The 22,489-nt window shown below is 39.4% G+C and overlaps 1 protein-coding gene across 1 annotated transcript in view; it reads right to left on the reverse strand.

The window, feature by feature from the left end:
* The window catches only part of SUMF1 (sulfatase modifying factor 1), a 93,022-nt gene that overhangs the window by 54,695 nt on the left and 15,838 nt on the right, over positions 1-22,489 (reverse strand). Inside the window, exons 2-3 of the mRNA XM_043587978.1 lie at positions 20,004-20,177; positions 16,038-16,112 (exon numbers count right to left, since the gene is read on the reverse strand). Coding sequence (XP_043443913.1) covers positions 16,038-16,112; positions 20,004-20,177 — 249 coding nt within the window. The remainder of the gene's footprint in view (positions 1-16,037; positions 16,113-20,003; positions 20,178-22,489) is intronic.

A 22,489-nucleotide genomic window follows, 5' to 3' on the forward strand; every position in this document is an offset into this window, starting at 1 on the left:
CACTACATTCCCACGGCATCAATCAGTATACTCTAAATATTCATTACACATCCTTAAGAGAGAAGTGGGTAGATAGCCTATATATAGTCATTCACTATATGTAACATGAAAAAAATCGCTCAAAGAATCACTGGGCTCAAAGAATCCTTAAATATGATCTAGTTTGTCTCCTTTTTTTTTATCTTATTCTTCCTTCCCTTCCCCCACATTCATCTGTTTTGTTTCTCAAATTCCACATATGAGTGAAATCATATGATATTTGTCTTTCTCTGACTGACTTATTTTGCTTATCATAATACACTACCCATAAGAGACTCTTAAATACAGAGAACAAACTGAGGGTTGCAGGAGGGGAGTTGTGTGGGGGGATGGGCTACCTGGGTGATGGGCATTAAGGAAGGCACTTGTTGGAATGAGCATTGAGTGTTATATGTAAGTAATGAATCACTAAATTCTACCTCTGAAACCACTACTACACTATATGTTAACTAACTTGGATTTAAATAAAAAATAAATACATTTTAAAATTTTTTAAAAAATAAAATAAGTGCTCTAGTTTACTTCTCAGTTGTGTGAAGAAAGTTGATTTGGGATTTTTTAAAAAAAAAAGAGAAAGAAAAAGATTTTTTTTAATATATATATTTTTTACTTCTTTAGGCAAAGAGGTGTCCATGTAAATCAACATAACAGCAATTTGATAATACTCAGCAGAAGACTACATCATTTGCACACACAGCGAGGAGACCGGCTGAGTTGCTTAGCTTATTTGTACATCCAGAGGAAGGAACAGAATGTAGTCATTAAAAATTATATGCAGGAAAAATGTAAAAATGTAATTGCTTAGATAAATGTTTACCCTACACAGAAAATGAAAAAAGCCACTTATAAGTAAGTATGTGTAGACAAGTCTACTTAAAAATGTGTTTACACAGAAAATTAAAAATAGACCTACCCTATGACCCAGCAATAGCACTGCTAGGAATTTATCCAAGGGATACAGGAGCACTGATGCATAGGGGCACTTGTACCCCAATGTTCATAGCAGCACTCTCAACAATAGCCAAATTATGGAAAGAGCCTAAATGTCCATCAACTGATGAATGGATAAAGAAATTGTGGTTTATATACACAATGGAATATTACGTGGCAATGAGAAAAAAATGAAATATGGCCTTTTGTAGCAACGTGGATGGAACTGGAGAGTGTGATGCTAAGTGAAATAAGCCATACAGAGAAAGACAGATACCATATGGTTTCACTCTTATGTGGATCCTGAGAAACTTAACAGGAACCCATGGGGGAGGGGAAGGAAAAAAAAAAAAAAAGAGGTTAGAATGGGAGAGAGCCAAAGCATAAGAGACTGTTAAAAACTGAGAACAAACTGAGGGTTGATGGGGGGTGGGAGGGAGGAGAGGGTGGGTGATGGGTATTGAGTAGGGCACCTTTTGGGATGAGCACTGGGTGTTGTATGGAAACCAATTTGTCAATAAATTTCAGAAAAAAAAAATGTGTTTACAGACAGACACCATAAACACACCCACCCCAAGAAAAGATTAGTAGTACATATACTGAAGTGTCTGCGATGGCTATTTCTGGGTAGTGAGATTATGGATAATATTTAATGTTCTTTTGTGGGCACCATTTTTAATTTGTAAATTATCTACACTGAACATATTTTTACTCAGCTTTTCTGTTTTCTTTTAACAGAGGTAAAAGACTTAAGTTTACAATGAAACACCAAAAAATAATCAATATTAAAAATATTTATTAATTTAATTAAAAATTATTTATATCCACCATTCTTCTGCAAACTTTATTATTTTTAATGTTTATTTAATTTTGAGAAAGAGAGAGCAGGAAAGAGGCAGAGAGAGAAGGAGCAGAGCATCTGAAGCGGGCTCTGTGCTCACAGCAGATAGCCCAATGCAGGGCTCAAACTCACCAACCGTGAGATCATGACCTAAGCCAAAGTAGGACGCTAAACTGACTGAGCCACCCAGGTGCCCCTGCAAATTTTATTTTTATATTCATCTTCCAGTTTCATCAATCAGCGTACACATTTTTACATATTTTTTCCAAATTATATATTGATTGTTTTCATTCATTTTACTAAATATTTTCCTATTTTTAATCTGGACTTCACAACAAACATTTTTAGTGGCCACACACAATATTTTGTCATCTTGATATATCATAATTTACCAAATAATCTCCTAACACTGAACCACTCAAGTTATATTAAACTTTGTTGCTCTTGGGGGGGGGGGCAGCTATTACAGATAACAATACAGTAAACATCTTCAAACACCTTTACTTACATTTTGAATTTTTTTTGCTTCTGCTAAATTTCCAGAAATAGTACCTAAGAGTATATCTCTATAGTTCTTTCTAAAACTCATTTTTAAAAATCTTCAACATTAATAGATTTTGTGAGTAGTTTCCCTCTGCAAAGAGGGCTGAATATATGTAAAAAAAATCATGGCACTCCACAGCAAGGTATTTATTACAATTCTTTACAAGGAGGCTCCATTTAGGCTCCTTAAATTGGTAGTGGCTTACTTAGATCCTTTTCAATGTATAATACAGGGAAATTGCACAAAGTCTGAATGCCATTTGATTTTTTTCTTCATGCCTTCCAAGTTCTGAAGCTTCTGAGAAAAAAAAGGGCAAACAGAAGACAGAATGTAGAAAAAGCATCCTAAGAATGGGAGATTTTGGAGGTAAATCAGAAAATGAATAATCCTGCCTGTTTTTTGGAAAAGAGAAGAAAAAGAGGAGAATCATCACCCCCAAAAGTATCATGATAAAGGGGACAGGACTCTTGCTGCAAAGGCAGTCAAGGTCCACAGTCAGACATGATCTATCTACTTCCTAACTGTGGTTTAGCGACAGGCATCTGCAGAGGGTCACACAGCGTGGTGGTTCAACTCCTGTCCCTTGAAACTAGAGGCTACTAGGGGCGCCTGGGTGGCTCAGTCGGTTAAGCATCCGACTTCAGCTCAGGTCATGATCTCGCGGTCTGTGAGTGCAAGCCCCGCATCGGGCTCTGTGCTGACAGCTCAGAGCCTGGAGCCTGTTTCAGATTCTGTGTCTCCCTCTCTTTCTGACCCTCCCCCGTTTATACTCTCTCTCTGTCTCAAAAATAAATAATAAATGTTAGGAAAAATAAGAAAAGAAAAGAAACTAGAGGCTACTACTGAGCTAGCCCATCTCAGCCTAGGGCTGCAGGACCACAGAACAAATTCTGAATACTCCACAGGGCTAACTTCTTCAGGTTACCAGCCCGACATGTACGTTTCACCCTGCAGCTGGACACTGTGCCAGAGGCAGCATAGTGAATGCTGATTCTCCTTGTGGTGACAACACACAATATAGGAAACATATGCATAATTTTTAACAACATTGTGTATCTTGCAAAGCTCTGCTAGAGTTGGGGAAGCAAAGACGAGCTTGGCAGGGAGTGGAAACCTGGCTCTACACTCAGGGATGCCATGTTTTCCCAGTATGACTGCATGCTTAACACAGGCATGCTTACAATGCTGCAGGGTTTTAAAGGTGGGATGGATCTGGGAGGCCATCTATTTAAACTTCCTCATTTTACAGATGAAAAAATAAGCCCTGAAAAGCAGCAGGCAAAGCCAGGAAAAGAACTTACAACTGCAGATTTTCAGTTCATAACTCTTTTCTACTATCCAAGCATTTTCCAACAGCTGTTTCCTAATAGTTTACAAGATGTTGGTAGGTGAAGGGGGAGGTGGTGGTGGAGGTGGGGAGGCTCCACAGTCACAGCAATCTAAGTAGTTAGGAAGGCACAGGGTCAATCAAGTTAAACAAGTTATTTATTATTATTATTATTATTATTATTATTGCAGAACTTTTCAAAATCTTTAAACTGTAACATGTAATTAAGTTTTGAATAAAGGGATATAGTATGCATCTGAGCCAAGTAGTTCACCAAGTTGTTAGTAGGTTCCAATCCTGCCTCTCCTACTATTTACTAGCGATGTGACATTGGGCAAGTTACTGAACCTCTCTGAGCCATGGTTTCCTCAATCAGTAAAATTAGTACACTAAGAAATCTTATCTAATATACTAGATATTAGTAATATACTAGTAACATCTAGTCAGTTTATTACTAGAAATCTATAAAATTAATTCACAACTTATTTATTTATTTATTTATTTATTTATTTATAAAATTATCTCACAATTTGTGGGTTCAAGCACCAAGTCAGTCTCTGCACTGACAGAGCCTAGAGCCTGCTTCAGATTCAGTGCTCACCTCTCTCTCTGCCCCTCCCCCATTCATGCTCTGTCTCTCTCTCTCTCTCAAAAATAAAAATAAACATTTAAAAAAAAAAACTAATTCACAATGGTTTCATTCACTCATTCATTCATTCACTCAATAAACATTCCATGAACATCTGCCCTACGCCAGCCCTGTGCTGGGCCCAGGAGGTGCAGAAACGAAGCATACAATCTGGGGGTGAAGGCAAACAAATGAGTAGATGACTTTAAGCCTGCATTTAATACTGTGACCAAGAGGAACTGGATGAGCTATGGGAGCCCAAGGAGGGGCACCCAACCACAGTCAGGGGATGCTACTTTGCAAGTGCTTCCCATAGGAGGTGAGAAGGAAGAGCAAGTGAAGCAGGGAAGGAGTGGGTAGGGCATTCCACACAGGAAGCTGCCTGCATTGTAAGTGTACTTCACTTAATCAGAAAAGTTGGGCATCAATATTTTTGGTTCAATAAAACATACCACAGATCTTCAGAACCTTAGATCTGAATGGAATGTCAAGAGGTCACGTGATTTCAACTTTTATACCCAAAGGCATCCTTTCTACGGTGTCCCTAGGAGGACAGGTAAGGTAGGATAAACACTGGTCCTCATGTGATGGAGCAGTCCAGATTTACACCTGTTATCCAGCATAATTAAGAGCATCCCATTTCACTCTCAAAAGTGTCCTGATTTGGACAATAAATTGTATGGTCACTCTATCAATAGATGGTCTCCCTGTCTCAGCTTGAACAATTCGGGTAACCAACACCACTTCCTCACAGGCAGTCCCTCATGTCTAGGTCATTCTAGTAAACAGAAGATTGCTAATCAATGGTTAAAATGAAATGCCTTCCAGAGGCCTTCCAACTGCTGGCACTCATTAGGCTCCCAAGGATCACATGGAATAAATTAAATTCCTTTCAGATCACCTTTCAGACATTTGTAGAATAATTATAATTCAGTCAACTCTTAGTCTTCACTAGGTTCAGTAATTTCTCCAACCTTCTCCAGGTTCTCTACCATCTCAAAGGCAATCGCCATCTCCCCAGCTTCTCAGGCCAAAACGTAGTAGTCATACTTGAGTCCCTCCTCTCCTTCTCCCCTTATGGGTTCAGATGTACTTCCAAACATCAGACCACTTTGAGCATCTCTACTCCTACCACCCTGCTCTACAGCAATCAAGTCTCACCAACTGTGACAAAACCCATGCAGAAGCCAGAGCAACCTCTTTACTTTTTTTTTAATTTAAATTTTTATTAGTTAACATATAGTGCAGTATTGGTTTCAGGAGTAGAATTCAGTGATTCATCAGTTACAGACAACATCCAGTGCTCATCCCAAGTACCCTCCTTAATGTCCATCAACCATCTAGCCCATCACCCATGCACCTCCCTCCATCAACCCTCAGTTTGTTTTCTAACATTAAGAGTCTCTTGTGGTTTCCCACTCTTCTCTTCCCCACCCCTTCCCATATGTTCATCTGTTTTGTTTCTTAAATTCCACATATGAGTGAAATCATATGGTATTTGTCTTTCTCTGATTGACTTTGTTTAGCGTAATACATTCTGGCTTCATCCACGTCATTGCAAATGGCAAGATTTGATTCTTTTTGAGTAATAGTCTACTGTGTATATATACCTCATCTTCTTTATCCATTCATCAGTCAACGAACATTTGGCTCTCTCCATAGTTTGGCTATTGTTGATAATGGTACAGAGCAGCCTCTTTAAAATGTTAACTAGGTCCGGGGCGCCTGGGTGGCTCAGTTGGTTGAGTGACTGACTTTGGCTCAGGTCATGATCTCATGGTTTGTGAGTTCAAACCCCACGTCAGGCTCTGTGCTGACAGCTCAGAGCCTGGAGCCTGCTTCGGATTCTGTGTCTCCCTCTCTCTCTGCTCCTCCCCCACTCATGCTCTGTCTCTCTCTGTCTCAGAAATAAACAAAAAAATTTTTTATTGAATGTTAACTAGGTCCAATGGCTTCTCACTGCACTGAAGAAGAAACCCAAACTTCTCTGAGGCTGCAGAGCCCTATGTAATCCACTTGCCACCTATTTTTCCAACCTAACCATCAACTTACATCACAATCCCCCTCGCTCATCACTCCCTCATTACTGGTCATGCTGGCTCCTATTCCTCATTTAGGTTTCCACTCAAGTGTCAGAGAAGCCATCCCAGACCCCACAAATAAAAGAGCCAAATGAACCTGACCACAGTACATTACAGCCACTTTCTATCCTGTTACTCTCTTTACTTTATTCATAGACCATTAGCATAGTCCATTACAACTTCACTTGTTTAGAGTCTTACAGAGTTAAACCTTCAAGAGACTGAGGACTCATACCTGCTTCCCTGTTGTATCCACAGCACTCAGAACACTGCCTCGCCCATAGCACATACGAGATAAACATTTGTTTAATGAATAAATTCACCTGTTCCTGAGGTTTCCATGTTTTCCAAACCCCTCCCCACTTTGGGTGACCATGTTCTGGATAAATACCAATTTTAGATATAGTCTTTCAATGGGATGTCCTTTTGTAAAGAGAGACTCAGCTCCTGGCTTATGAGTTTTACACAGTGGGAAAGGTCCTATACTGGTTCTCAGGGACTAATAGGTAGGTACCACCCTCGACATTATCCAGAACTGAGACAAACCATTTCCCCTCCTGGGCCATAACTGCCTCATCTATAAAGAAAGGGTTTTTTGCCAAATGGTTTTGAAAGTTCCATTGACTCAAAATTCTCATTTTTGCATAACTTCTTCTTAAAGCTGGATCTCTCCTAAGCATGACTCCCTACTCAATAGTCAATCTTTGTCTCACTTTAGAGGTTTACAATGCAGACACCAATATTTGGGAGGTACGAGGATGTGAAAATCATTATTACTTCTTCATCGAAGTCAAATCACAAAAGACCTAGGACTTGGAAAGAAACTTAAGGGGGTACCTGGGTGGCTCAGTTACTTAAATGTCCAACTCTTGATCTCAGCTCAGGTTTTGATGTCAGAGTGGTGACTTCAAGCCCCGTGTTGGGTTCTGTGCTGGGTATGAAGCCTACTAGAAGAAGAAGTAGGAGAAGAGGAAGAGGAGGAAGAAAATGGAAAAGAAAGAGAAGAAGAGGAAGAGGAGGAGAAGGAAGAGGAGGAGGAGAAACTTAAGGACTCCTTAAAGAGATATTTCAAGTCTGAGCCTCTAGAACCCCAATATGCCTTGCCTCATTCACACTCATTCTGATCAGGTGCCTTGTTTCAGAGCAGGTTGGAAAAAAAAACTATGCCCTGTTATCCTATTGTATTGGGTTCTCACCTTCCAGGGTTATCAGGCTTTGCTTCCTGAGCCTACACCACACATTGACTCCTCAATCAGACAGACAACTATTCTTTTCAAAAACAGACACAAAATACAGTTGTGTGATTATGTTTTCTTCTTATCTTATCCCGTCAGCCACCCCTGGACCACCCTTCCCAAATAACTCAGTTACTGTGAACCTACCTCAACCCTGATTGACTAAGCCAGTGTTTTCTTGCCAAGAAAAAGCAACTTTCCAACATGAGACAGGTCATGTGAGGTCTGAGCCCCATAGCTTTCAAAAACTAAATGCTCTAATAGATGATACCCAAATGGCATTCTTTCATTTTTTTGGCAAATATTTATTAGGTGCTTAAGCGATAGTAACTATGCTGGGGACATAGTGGTATAGTGCATTCTCACACACCATTATAGAATATACCTGGTAAAGGGGAAGGCATTCAACAAATACCTACAGAAACAATTATAAGTGAGACAACTGACATAAAAAGAAAGCACAGGAAGCGACAAGAATAAATGGAACAATCTAAATCTGGAATATGGGACAAGAGAAAGCCATTTCAAATGGACTTCCCAGAGTAAAGGTAGCTAAGACCAGACTATAGAAGGCTGAAGGTGAGTAGCCAGAGCATAGGAACATAGTAGGTCCTTCACCAGATGCTTTGCTCTAGTTGATCCCAAAATTAGTTATTCCATATCTGCAAGGCTTCCCTTAAATGCCTCTTCCTCACACAGTCCTTTCCTGGTCAACAACAAATGCAGCTCTCCAGGCACCTCCCCTAACTGCTCCACAGCACTCCTTACCACAGCACCTGTCCATGCCCTTCCCAATTTATTTCTCAATGTTATTTCATGCTACCTCCAGGACATTCCACGATGGTATGGATCTCACATATTCTCATTCTTTTTGAAAATTAAAAAAAAACATGATGTATGTGTCTTCGTTTTTATTTCTCTAAAATATTTGATATAAAAAATTCATAAATCAGAAAAAAACATCTAATTTTGGTTTAGAGCCTATATGACCCCATCCCTTAAATTGTGAGCCTGTAAAGGGCAACAGGGTGGAATATCTTCCATTTCTGTATTCTCAGGAATAGCAAAGTATCTGGAGGACAGTAGGACATTTTTTATTGTTTGCTAAAGAGGCCACATTTTAAGCCAAAAAGCAAACTTTCAAACAGAGGGAGGTAGACTCATTTCCATCACTAGAAGAAGTCAAAGAACACACCACAGGGATAATGGCAGGTAATTAAGGAGGCATGAATCCAAACAACTACTCAAAAAATACGTCACTGTACATAGTCAAAAGAATTGAAAGCAGGCACTCAGACACTTGTAGACCAATGTTCACAGCAGCATTATTCACAAAAGCCAAAACAGCTATTAGATGTTAAATAGCCAGAAACAGCACAAATGTCCATTAACAGATGAACAGATAAACAAAATGTGGTCTATAGAAACAATGGAATATCATTCAGCCTTAAAGAGATGAAATCTAATACATGCTGTAACATAAATGAAACTTGAAGACATTTTGCTAAGTCATGTAAGCCAGACACAAAAGGACATTTCTATGAGACACGGAGAGTAAAGAAACTTATAGAGAGACCAAGTACAATCAAGGTTACCAGGTGATGGGAGGGAAGGGAGAATGTGAAGTTATTGCTTCATGGGTACAGAGTTTCTGTAAGGGATGGTCAACAAATTCAGAAAAACTACAGTGATGATGACTGCATGACATTGGGAATGACTTACTGCCAGCGAACTGTATGCTCAAAAATGGTTAAAAAAGGGCGCCTGAGTGACTCAGTCGGTTAAGCGTCCAACTTCAGCTCAGGTCGTGATCTCGATTCGTGAGTTCCAGCCCCACATCGGGCTCTGTGCTGACAGCTCAGAGCCTGGAGCCTGCTTCAGATTCTGTGTCTCCCTCTCTCTCTGCCCCACATCCCACTCATACTCTGTCTCTCAAAAATAAATAAACATTAAAAAAAATTTTTTTTAATGGTTAAAATGTTAAATTTTATGTTTTTGTATATTTTCACCACCCCCACTAAAAAAAAAAAGAAAAGAAAAGAAAAAACAAAAAGAAAAGGAAAGGATGTATCACTGATATTTCTCCAGCCAAGGACTCTGAGATAATCCAAGAGGATTTATTCCACAATACCAAATCCTTTCAAAATATCATTACAACTTGGCAGAGTGCTATATATGATGTTATCAAATCTTACAAATGGGCAACAGTAAAGCAAAGCAAAGAAAATTTAACTCAATTTTCAATTAGAGATAGCACACTGGAAGAAGCCAGCATAATGACATTTACTAAAAGACTTTTTATGTGCTAAGTACTGTAGTAGGTGGTTCTTTGTACATGAATTTGATCTTTACAATACTCTCCTAGTTAGGCATTATTACCCATACAAGAAATTGATTAAAAGAAGCAAAATGCTAGTTACAGTAAAGAAAAAAATAATTAACCACAGTGATGCACTGGCAAAAAAGGAATGAAGAAACAAACTACAAAATCACCACTGGCAGTAAACAAGACAAAACTTGGGGTCTACACCTAACCAGGTTACCAGATTAACTGCCTTTAAAAACAAAACAAAACAAAACAAAAACCTCAACATTTTCCTGAGAATTATATCAAGACCAGAAACTCAACACTGAAGGGAAAAGAAAACGAACCAGTGCCAACCATAAGATACCCCATAAAATGGAATTACTCCATAAGATGGAATTCCATAAGATGGAATACTCCATAAGATGGAATTATCAAAGACTTTTTTTAAGGGCATGGAGCCCAACACAGGGTATGAACTCACAACCCTGAGATCAAGAATTGTACATTGAACCGACCAAGCCACCCAGGCACCCCGGAATTACCAAAGACTTTAAAGCAGCTATTACAATCATCAGCTATGAGGTAAAGGTGAATATTCTTGAAATGAATAGATAGGTAGGAGTTATCAGCAGAGAAACAGGAACTATTTTTTAAAAAGAAACTTTAGAGGGGCGCCTGGGTGGCTCAGTCAGTTAAGCGGCCGACTTCAGCTCAGGTCATGATCTTGCAGTCCGTGAGTTTGAGCCCCACATCCGGCTCTGTGCTGACAGCTCAGAGTCTGGAGCCTGTTTCCGATTCTGTGTCTCCCTCTCTCTCTGCCCCTCCCCCGTTCATGCTCTGTCTCTCTCTGTCCCAAAAATAAATAAACGTTGAAAACAAAAATTAAAAAAAAAATAAATAAATAAAAACATCTGTATACTATTTACAGGAGATATACTTAGGTGTGCCCCACTGGCTCATTTGTAAGAGCATATGACTCTTGATCTCAAGGTCATGAGTTCAAGCCTCACACAGGGTATAGAGATTATTTAAATAAATAAAACTTTGGGGGGAAAAACCCAAAAAATCTACCTAAAAACATAGATACAGATAGAATGAAAATGAAAAGATGGAGAAGTATGTATTAGATAAAAATTAGACAAAAGAAAGCTTGTGCACCTATGTAGATACCAGAAAAAATAGACTTGAAGATAAAATTTACTAGAGAAAAAGAGAATCCCTTTTTACAAACCACAAAACATTTAATTCAACAAAAAGAATACATTTCTACACTTATGCACTTACAATTTCAAGCTTAACAGCATAGCTCTGAAATATATGAAGCAAAAACAGACAGAATCACTAAGAGAAATGATATTGGACGTTAGAAAATATTTAGGTATAAATACAACTATATTATAGGATGTGGAACTAATGGGATCATAAAAAAAAAAATCTGTAGGTCAAAATGCTTAAAAAAGATGACCCAAAACTTTCAAAATAAACTCTCAAACTTGAAAAGTCAAAAAAAAAAAAAAAAAAAAAAGAGTAGCAAAGAAATTAAGTGCCTTTTCCTAAAACCAACTGGTAAAAGGCATAGCTGAGGTTTAAAACCAGGTCTCCCTCACTCCAAGGCTATGATCGTTTCCTTATGGCTTCTCTGAATAAACAAGCCTCAAAATCAGTTTGAGAAACAAAAGCCTTGTTGGTCCTGTGAAAGCAGAAACTTCTTAAAGCCGAAATGAAGTTGTTCAGAGAAACCGTGGTTGAGCTACCAGAAAAGTAAAACTTCTAACATCAAAACCGAGCCTGAGCCATTTATCCGTCAGGTTAATGTTTTGAGTCATTTGAATTTACTTTTCCTACATACTGGAACTTGCCTTTCTGAACACTTTCTGGCTTGGCTTACACTAGTTGATTTACCAGGGCTTTTTCTAAAAATTATTTTTGCGGTATGACCTCAGAATCTTGCTGGGCCCCAAGGCATTTCTCATTACAACCCATGCACATTTAGGTAACTGAATCACATCCTTACTAAGGGCTCTCTTTCTACCTCAGAGTCGTCACCCCGTTGTGATTATGTAAGAGACAGTCAGGCTGCATTACTCCTTGCGGTTTGTGCTGGTCCAGCCTCATCCAAATAACACAGTACCCAGCATTACTTGGGCAGGAGACGGCTGTCTCGAAATTGTTTTTTACTTCAAAAAAAAAAAAATGACTTGGTAATTCTGATTCCTCACTTGAAATTAGCTTTCAGTTAAAAAGAACTTCTCAATATAGTCTACCCTCCTCCTTTATCAAGGACACCTATTCAAATTTGTTTCCTTAAAATGTTAGCAAATTCAGAAAGTGCCAAACCACAAACCAAGAGCAACTGTTTTCACCCCACCCCATGGCCATTCTTCATGTCAAAGATTTATGAGACATATTAATAATACAATTATTAAAAAGAAGGTACTTTTTAAACATTAAATATTTTAAACACTATCTTTTTCAACAATAGAAGGTTAACTAGATTAAAATACCATAAAACAAAAATAGCACAGCAACAAAAACTAGCATTAATCCTTTAAAGGATTTAAAAGCTATACCTTTTAAGACGATTGTTTCAAACTGAGCATTCAAAAGATAATCACAACAGGGGCGCCTGGGTAGCTCAGGTTAAGCATTCAACTGTTGATTTCAGTTCAGGTCATGACCTCAGAGGTTCCTGGGACTGAGACCCGAATCAGGCTCTATGCTTAGCAGGGAACCTGCTTGGGATTCTCTCTCTTCCTCTCTCTCTGCCCCTCCCCTCCTCACTAAGGCACTCTGTCTCTCTCAAAATAAATAAATAAACACTTTTTTAAAATCCCTTCAAATGATAATCACAACTAAGTAGATTTCATCATGCACATGTACTCTGTTTTAAACAATTCACACAGTTTCAGATATTTTTGCGGGAAAACCCTAAAAGCCAGTTCAATGTCTTGCCTCAAAATTTTACATTAAAAAAAAAAAAAAAAAACACCTACCTAAGATGAAAGCAGCAGTATAATTTTTGGATCTCTCCAAATCTATGCATAAGACAGACAAAGCAACTAAACAGCAACATCAAAAACCTAAGAACAATGTATACAACAAACACCATATTATCTGAGGTCTTTCCATAGGGCTTAAACACAAGTCTGATCAGGCCTGTGGATCCAGCTCCCAGACCACAGGAAATGCAGAGGACAGAGAAAACAGGTGAAGTACACCATGAGAGGGAAAACAACAAGATTCAGACCAGGGAAACGTCCACAGGATTCTTCCAGAGATAAATTGTTAGGGATAAAAAGGGGGGGGGGGGCGGCGGAGGAAAGAGGACAATGGAAGGGAAACTTGTGATTTAAAATGTCTTGAAAAAGCCACAAATTTATGCTTAAATGGGTAGGATTAAACTATAGTATAGTAGTCTTGGGATGTACAAATGGTGATAATACTATAAAGAAATACAGGGAAGCATTTACTTTATTTTTTTTAAGTTTACTTATTTATGTTTGAGAGAGAGAGAGAAAGCATGACTGGAGGAGGGGCAGAGAGAGAATCCCAAGCAGGCTCTGAGCTGTCAGCACAGTCTGACTGGGGCTCGAACCCATGAACTGTGAGATCATGACCTGAGTCAAAGGTGGACAGTTCACCGAGTGAGCCACCCAGGTGGCTCAGGAAGCATTTACTTTAAAAAGCAGGATAGCTTGATCTGATCTCAGCTCAGGTCTTGATCTCACAGTCATGAGTTTAAGTCCCGCACTGGGCTCTGCACTGGGCATGAAGCTTATTTTAAAAATAAAAAAATAAAAAGCAGGATAATGGCAACTTTAGGGACAGAGAAGGGGAACAAAGCTGTGGTTCATGGAGGGGGTTATTGGTACAGGCAGCGAAATTCTTGTTCCTGACTTAAGTGATAGTTACAAACATGCTCACCTTAGAACACTCAGTAAGCTAAACATTTGCTTTGTGTGGTTTTCTGTATTTGTGTTTTATTTTACAATAAAAAGGCTTTATTAAAGGAAAATCTGTATCACCAGTGCTGTCACAAAAAGAACATTTATTACATTTAAAATAATTACATTCATTTAAAAGTTGTATGAATTATTTTAAATAATTATATGAAAATAAATAATATTATAAAATAATTACATGAAAGTAAACAATATTACTAAATTCTGTTAGCTACTGTAGCCTGGGGAAGGTTTCAAGGTCAATTTTGCATGTTTAAAAGGAGACTAACAAGTGTCACCTAGTGCTAATGACGTTATCACTCAAATGAGACTTACGCCTTGACGTATTCAGGTTTAGGAAGAGACCTGAAAAGGGAATATCTGTCTCACTCCATGGATTAGCTTATGCTTAGCTGCATACCACCTTAACTTAACTCCTATTTCACTTCAAGTCCCCTCCTGGGCCATCCCATATGCTATGCTTGTGGAAACACTGGGTTAAAAAAAGGTCTGGTGCATGAGGCTATGTCAGGCCTAAGAAGGGGTTGAAAACAAAAACTTAGCTTTCTCAAATCACGAATAGATTCATCGTATTCATTCCAGCCATTTCTAAACATACTTAAAAGGTTTGCTTTTCCATTATGAGCATTTAAGCAAGTGAGCAACACTAGGATCCCGTGAGAGCGGCTTGTTATTGTCCTAGTTACAGCCACACACACTTCGCTAGGCACTTACAGGGCACCTTCAGAGCCTAGCAATAATCTGCCTATGCCTTTATGCCTAATGTGTTTGGAGGTTCTCAAGTGACAGGAGGCTCTGTATCTAAAAGAGCAAATTACAAAAATAAGTACAGAGGCCTCCCTCATCTGAGCTCCGTATCTCAGAACAAGGTACTGCATCCTGAGTTGCTGGCTCATCAACCCTAGGCCAATGTGACCTCAAAGGCCTTTAAAAAAAAAAAAAAAAAAAAAGTCTATCGGATTACATAGTAGACTTGTAATAAAAACTTGTAATGAACAAAGAAAACTGAAATTCAGATGCAGCTTGGTCACGTTTTTAAAAACATTTATGTAAAACACATACAAAAAAGTGGCCTGATTCTCCTATAAATGAATTGAGAGCAAGTCTGGTTTCACCTCATGTCTCCCCCACCACTTTTGCTACAGTCATTGGAAAAGAAAGAAAACGGGAGCCAGGACAGTTTAATTTTTTTGGCACTACTGCTCACAAGAGAGAACAGTGACACCAATACAGAAAGACCAAGTTCAGCCAACTGAAAGGGAATCTGTGTAACAAAGGAAGATTAGGGTTGAATTCCTGTCTTCAATCTCTGTATCTTAATCAGTCTCCCTTGCAATCAAGGCGGCCCCCAATTCCCTTCTCTCTCACCACCTCCTGCCTCTTCTGCATTCCCTACCCTCTTTGTTTTGTGAACCTTCAACCTCCTAGCTTACCCACACCCCTTCCCTTGTTCTTATACTTTCTGCCTCCTTCTGAGACATGTGTAAACAAATATTCAAACATACAGAAATCCCAAGTTCTGCTCACCACACAGGTTATGGAAGCCCAATGCACTATTCCCATGATTTCTGAGAAAAACACACCTAATTCACATTCCCTGGATCCTCTCTATGAAAGCAGGTACACCCTGGGTGGTAAGGCCAGTTCCATGGCTCAGTGTCTTGTGACTATCCAGAGCAAAGGTCCCCCTTTCATGAATACTACTCTGATCATAGGAATTCATGAATGTTTAATTAAATAGGAAGCTCTCTCTCCACACTGGCACCTGAGGTCAAGACTTTAAGAAGAGAACTTAAAAAAAAAATTCACACTTAAGCCTCCATTCTAGACATGACTATAAGTAAAAGAAACCCAGAAACATCTAGTGACCAGTTGAGTTTTCCTCAGCAACACAATGTGTCACTCAGGTGCACAAGACAGAAACCCAAGTCAGACCCAACACTTCTTCAAACACCATCCTGGACTTGCGGCATTTTCAATTCAAGGTGGTCTGGCCCATGGGCCTGTTACCACAATGAAATCTAGAGCAGAAATGGTTAGGTGCTGGGGGTGGTGAGGAGGGTGGCACTTGTAGTTTGGAGTTTTCAAGCCCTTTCCAACAAGCAGTAGGAAAATGTGAGAGTCTGTTTAAACATTACTTACTGCCTGCTGGATATCAGTCTTCACTTGCTCACTCAACATGCCTTCAAAGACAAAGGAGTCACCAAACTTCTCAGCCTGAAAGGAAAGAAGGCAATAAAAATCCAGGAAGGTTGGAGTAACATGTTTCACAAGTACCATTTTCTTTGCACACTGTTAAAGTGATTCTTCTTGTCCAGATGAACTTAAGTTTTTCTTATGACTTCCCAGAGGATTCAGAAATGACTTAAAAGCATCTGGCTTCCTATTAAAACAGGTTAATATCACTTACAGAGGCCACTGTCTTTTCAGGTTCATTTAGCTGATAAGAACGCAGACTGGAAGAGATTAGCTTTTGAGAATGTGATTGCTCCTGTTGATGGAAATGCATCTCCCCAAGTATTACAAATGACTTGGAAATAATAGTATTCCTTACATGTCAGATTACATAATCAACCTTTGTCCTTTGTTCTGCTGCTGCAATCTAGCTAAAAGAACTAAATGGCATTGCTTGCTGATATTCTGATATGATACTCTGGCTCCATGAAAGTGTCAACTGTGTTTATAAATCTCAAGTGGCCAATTCAAGCATCAGATGGAAATTTGTATTTTGATTATTTTCGTTTAACATTACCGTCTCAAGTCCTCATCTACCTGGTCTTATTTGTTGCATGTGACCTCATTCTGCAAATGCCTACATTAACCCCTTGGTCTCCATGGTTCTATTCTGCTAGTTTCCCTCCTCTTTCTGACTCTTCCTACTCATCCCCTGAAATACACAGACTCTTCTTCTAATCTCTAGACCACTGTTCCTCCCTAGTGCTCTGTCTGGGCTCTCTACTCTTCTCTCACTACACCAGTGGCTCTTGGGCTTTGCGCAGTGGAGATCACCTGGCCAGCCTATCAAAACTACACATTACTGCTTCTCAGTTCCAGAGATTCTGATTCTGGAGGTCTGGGGTGAGGTCAAGGAACCTGCATATGTGAACAGCTCAGCTGGTGATTGTAACACAGGTCGTCCAAGAGATCACACTTTGAGATACAGTGACAAACTGCTACACAAAATCCTTCAGTCTCATCCCTTTAATGGCCACCAGCACACACTGCAATTGACCCTCACATCTCTACCTCCAGTCCTATTCCCACTAGATGATATTAACCACCTACTGGATCCCTGTAGTTCAGGCCTTACAGACAGCTGAAACTCCTTTTCCTCATCAGAGCTCATCATCTTTTCTTCTCCCCTGCTCTTCTTCCTTCTTCCCTTGTGGGGACATGCCTAAGCATCTAAGCCAACCCTTCATCCAATGAACATGTATCAAACACCCATCTCTGTTCTGTGCCTGACTATGAACTAAATGACAGAGATACAAGATCAATATAAAATAGGCACAGTCCCTGTCTTAAGAGCAGTTACTTAGTTCAAGGGGAGGATGCAGACAAAAAAAATCAAATCAAAGAAAAAAAAAGGAAGAAAATAATTACAACTTACTTGACGCTGTAAGATGAAGAGTATCAAGAAAAGCCTCTGTTTGACAGAGTGCGCCGAGATAGCCTTCTTGAGAAGGAAACATTAAGCTGACACGAATCAAGAAAGAAGCCAGCCACAGTAAGAGGGGGACAGGCAAGGAGAAAGGGAAACTCCAAGCAGGGAAAAAAAATATGGGCCACTGGGGTACCCAGGAGGCTCAGTCGGTTAAGTGACTGACTCTTGATTTCAGCTCAGGTCATGATCTCAAATTCATGGGTTCAAGCCCCATGTCAGGGTCTATGCTGACAGTGTGGAGCCTGCTTGGGATTCTCCGTTTTCCTCTCTCTCTCTCTCTCTCTCTCTCTCTGCCCCTCCCCAACTCATGCTTTCTCTGTCTCTCTCAAAATAAATAAATAAACTTCAAAAGAAAAAAATATGACTGAGATCTCAGGATGGAAAAGAATGCTGAGTTTTCAAGGAATAGAAACAAGACCAGCTGGGCTAGAACATGGTGAGTAAGTAGAATGTGATATGAAATGAAGATGCAGGGGAAGAAAAAAAATGTAGTGTCATAAAAAGATGAAGTATTTATGCAAAGTAGGGGTTCTTAACACTTTTGTGCCCTGGACCCTTCAGGCAGTATGGTGAAGTTTAGGGGCCTCCTTCTCAGAATGAAATGTTTAAAGGCATAAAACAAAATCAATATGATTACAAAGAAAACTAGTTATCTATAAATATTAATAAGGTAAATTTATGCTATAGTAATATACATGTCCTCTTTATTAATAATATTAAGTGAGATCTAGTGGAAGGTATCATAATTATCATTTCTAAAGTGGGGATAAATGCAAATATTTTAAGATATATACAACAACAATAATGTGACAAAAAACATTTGTGATTTCTATTGGTGACAAAATTAGAGGTGCTACTACCATTAGTATGATTTGTCATCTGCCTCAGAATTGAAGGAAAAGCTAAATTTCAGTTAAAGAGTAGTAAAAAGCTAGATGTCATTTTTCCCCATCCATGTTCCTGGGTGCCCTAAATTCTGTTGATTCTATCTTCTTTATGTTAAATGCTAATCTGAAGGGAGCTCCTCTCCTTCCAAGTCTTCGAACTTACGTAGACTACTGAGGAAACTGATCTGAGAGGAACCTTATGAAACAACGAAAAAAAGAGGGACTTCTTGTACTCTAAACACATATAAAAGAGAAAAACACTTTATATATTTTAGGAAATTCAAAGAAATGTGATGCTGCATAACCACTGTTTGAACACTGTTTTGCTTTCAACATTTACTCTCAAATTACTATTTTTTTTTAAGATTTTATTTTTAAGCGATCTCTACACACAATGAGGGGCTCAAATTCACAACTGTGAGATCAAGAGTTGTATGCTCCAACTGAGCCAGTGAGGCTCCCCTCAAATTACTTTTTTACTTAAAAGAGAAAACTGAGGGGCACCATGATGACTCAGTTGGTGGAACGTCTGAGCCTTGATCTCAGCTCAGGTCTTGATCTCAGGGGTATGAGTTCAAGTTCTGCGTTGGGCTCCATGCTGGGCATAAAGCCTATTTAAAAAAAAAAAAATGATGTCTTGGGCCTGGGCAGGGGGAAATAAAAGAAAACAAGGATCCCACAAACTGAAGGCAAGGGTAAAGTCCTCTGGTGAGAGAAAACGGGAAGTCTACAAAAGTATACTCTAGACACTTAGAGAAAGTTTCATAAACTAGAAAGCTTCCATCTCATTCCCTTTTAGAATAAATATCCACTTTCAGAACCTTGCTTTGGGATTCAGAACCAGAGAATAATCTGGAACTGCTACAGGAGAGCTTATGGGTTGTCAGGCATTGAAATAAAACCACAAAAATGAAAAGCCGCACTTCTGCATCTATAGCTTAATGAAATATGTAACCAAACTCCAATTTTTTGAAAGGGAAAAAGTGGCCTTACTCTAGATGCTATGTGCTATCTCAAAAACCCCGAGCAGTGGTACTCTGCATTTGAAAGCCCAGACACAATATAGGCTACTGGTTAAGAACACAGGCCCTGCCATCTCACTAGCCAGGCCTGAATCCCAGCCCCAACACTAGCTGTGTAACTCAGGGCAAACCACTTTCTAATCCTCAGTTTCCTGAAACATAACTGGCCTCATGGGGTTGCTATGAGAACTAGATTAGATGAAATATATATAAGGTGTTGAACATGGTATTGGGCACATAATAAAAAGTGGGTAATCGATATTAGAAAAGAACAAGTTCAGGGCACCTGGGTGGCTCAGTCAGTTAAGCGTCCAACTTCAGCTCAGGTCATGATCTCGTGGTTCATGGGCTCAAGCCCTGCATTGGGCTTTGTGTTGACAGCTCCGAGCCTGGAACCTGCTTCAGATTCTGTGTCTACCCCTCTCTCTGCCCTTCCCCCACTCATGCTCTGTCTCTCTATCTCTCAAAAATAAACATTTAAAAAAATTTTTTTTAGAAAACACCAAGTTCTTCCTCCCCATCCCAACCCTATTACCTCTGTCAAATAGCCAGTTGAGTTCACAAACTTCTCAAATTCAGCATTACTGACTTCATAGGCATCCATGTAAAAGGCATCAATAGCAACTCTCCTCGCAGGTGCTTCCCCATCTTGCTTTATCTGAGGATCATCTGTGCCCATTGTAAACACTCCAGCGGGGATGAGGACCATCTGCAGTGAAAGGGGAGACGAGGAGTTGTGCCATTAGAGCCAAAGTGGACCTGTGTCAAGCACAGAGCACCTAGCACACAATAAGCACCTACATAAGGTATTACATGCCTACCACATAAATCACTGCACAGTGATATCACTCATGCTCCTGTGCAAGTCTCAAAAACACGTGAAAATTCTTTCGCAAGGTAGTTTCCTTAATCAAAACTCTACATGATATATGCCGTGGAAATAGGTCTGGAGCAATAAATAGTCACCAACCTGCTAATGGCTGGAGTGCAAAGGCAGGGAAAATATTCCACTTTTTTATACATTTCAGTATGATTTTCCTTTAATACGCTCTCATTTACTTTGAATTTTTTTCAAATTTTATTTTTAAAAATAAAATCAAATGCAAAAAATGCCATATATCATATTCTTAAAAACCACTGAGTGAGGGGCGCCTGGGTGGCGCAGTCGGTTGAGCGTCCGACTTCAGCCAGGTCACGATCTTGCGGTCCGTGAGTTCGAGCCCCGCGTCGGGCTCTGGGCTGATGGCTCAGAGCCTGGAGCCTGTTTCCGATTCTGTGTCTCCCTCTCTCTCTGCCCTTCCCCCGTTCATGCTCTGTCTCTCTCTGTCCCAAAAATAAATAAACGTTGAAAAAAAAATTAAAAAAAAAAAAAAACCACTGAGTGAATGTGGGTCTCCAATGAAATAGAAAAGACTTAAATCACTGAAATGGAATATGTAAAAAGTTTAATAAGGGACCATGTCTTGCCCTTATTATGTCCTTGTCCTTAATTGATTCCTTATTAAAACTCTAATTGCAATTACTTTGCTATCTACGGTCTCAAATAAAATCTAATCTCCAAGAGAGCAGTGGACTGCCTTGTTCACAACTGTATGCCTAGCCCTAAACAGAGCACCTAAGGACTGCACCGAATATATTCACCTAACAAATGCAAGCCTATGCTCAACATCATGAATCATTAGAAAAATAAAAGTAAAAACTAAAAAGAGACTCTACTTCATGCCCACTAGCATGACTACAACCAAACAGATTGACAATAACAAGTATTGACAAGGATGTGGAAGTTGGAACCTTCACATATTGCTGGAAGGAATGTGAAGTGATGCAGCTGCCTTAGAAAGCAGTCTCTTGGTTCTTTAAAAATCTAAAAACAGAGTTACCATATGACCCTGCAATTTCACTCCTACAAAGATATCCAAGATAAATGAAAACAAATGTCCACAAAGAAACCTCCTACACAAATGTTCAGAGTAGCATTATTCACAACAGCCAAAAAACCAGAAACTCAAATGTCCATCAAATGACAGATACACAAAATGTGGTACATCTATAAAATGAAATATTACTCAGCCATAAAAAGAAATGAAGTGCCAATACATATTACAATATGGATGAACCTTGAAAACATTATTCTAAGTGAAAGAATCTACTCACAAAAGGCCACATCTTGTATGATTCCATACCTATGAAATGCCCGGAACAGACAAATCCAAAGAGACATAGTGTAGACCAGCAGTTGCCAGAGGTAGGAGGAAAATAAAAATGGGGAATGACTGCTAATGGATACAGGGTTTCTTTTTGGGGGTGATGCAAGGTTCTGGAATTACTGATGCTGGTTGTGAAACCTTGTGAATGAGATATGAAACATTGAACTGTGCAACTCATAAAGGTGAATTTCATGGTATATCATTCTATCTCATTTTTTTTAAGTTTATGTATTTATTTTGAGAGAGAGAAAGACAGCATGCACACACATGCAAGCAGGAGAAGGGCAGAGAGAGGGGGAGGGAGAGAATCCCAAGCAGGATCCACACAGTACAAAGCCTTGATTTGGGGCTCAATCTCATGAACTGTGAGATTGTAACCTGATCTAAAATCAAGAGCCAGATAGGTAACCAAGTGAGCCACCCACGCATTCCTATCTCAATGTTTAAAACACACACACACACACACACACACACACACACACACACACAACATTACCATCTGTCAGAAATATACTCTGCAGGCACAGTATCTTACTTTCTAATCAGCTGAATGACAAATCAATTCATTGACCTCCTGGCAGCTTAAGAATTGTGAGGTATCTAATCTATAAAATAAGGGTTCTCAGGGTGCCTGGATGGCCCAGTCAGTTAAGTGTCTGACTCCTGATTTCAGCTCAGGTCATGATCTCACAGTTTCATGGATTTGAGCCCCACAATGGGCTCTGCACTGACAGTATGAATGGAGCCTGCTTGGGATTCTCTCTCTCTCCCTCTATCTCTGCCCTTCCCCCACTCACACTATCTCTGTCTCTCT

This window comes from Prionailurus bengalensis, chromosome A2, assembly GCF_016509475.1.
Source record: "Prionailurus bengalensis isolate Pbe53 chromosome A2, Fcat_Pben_1.1_paternal_pri, whole genome shotgun sequence".
In the NCBI taxonomy this organism is placed as follows: Eukaryota; Metazoa; Chordata; class Mammalia; order Carnivora; family Felidae; genus Prionailurus; species Prionailurus bengalensis.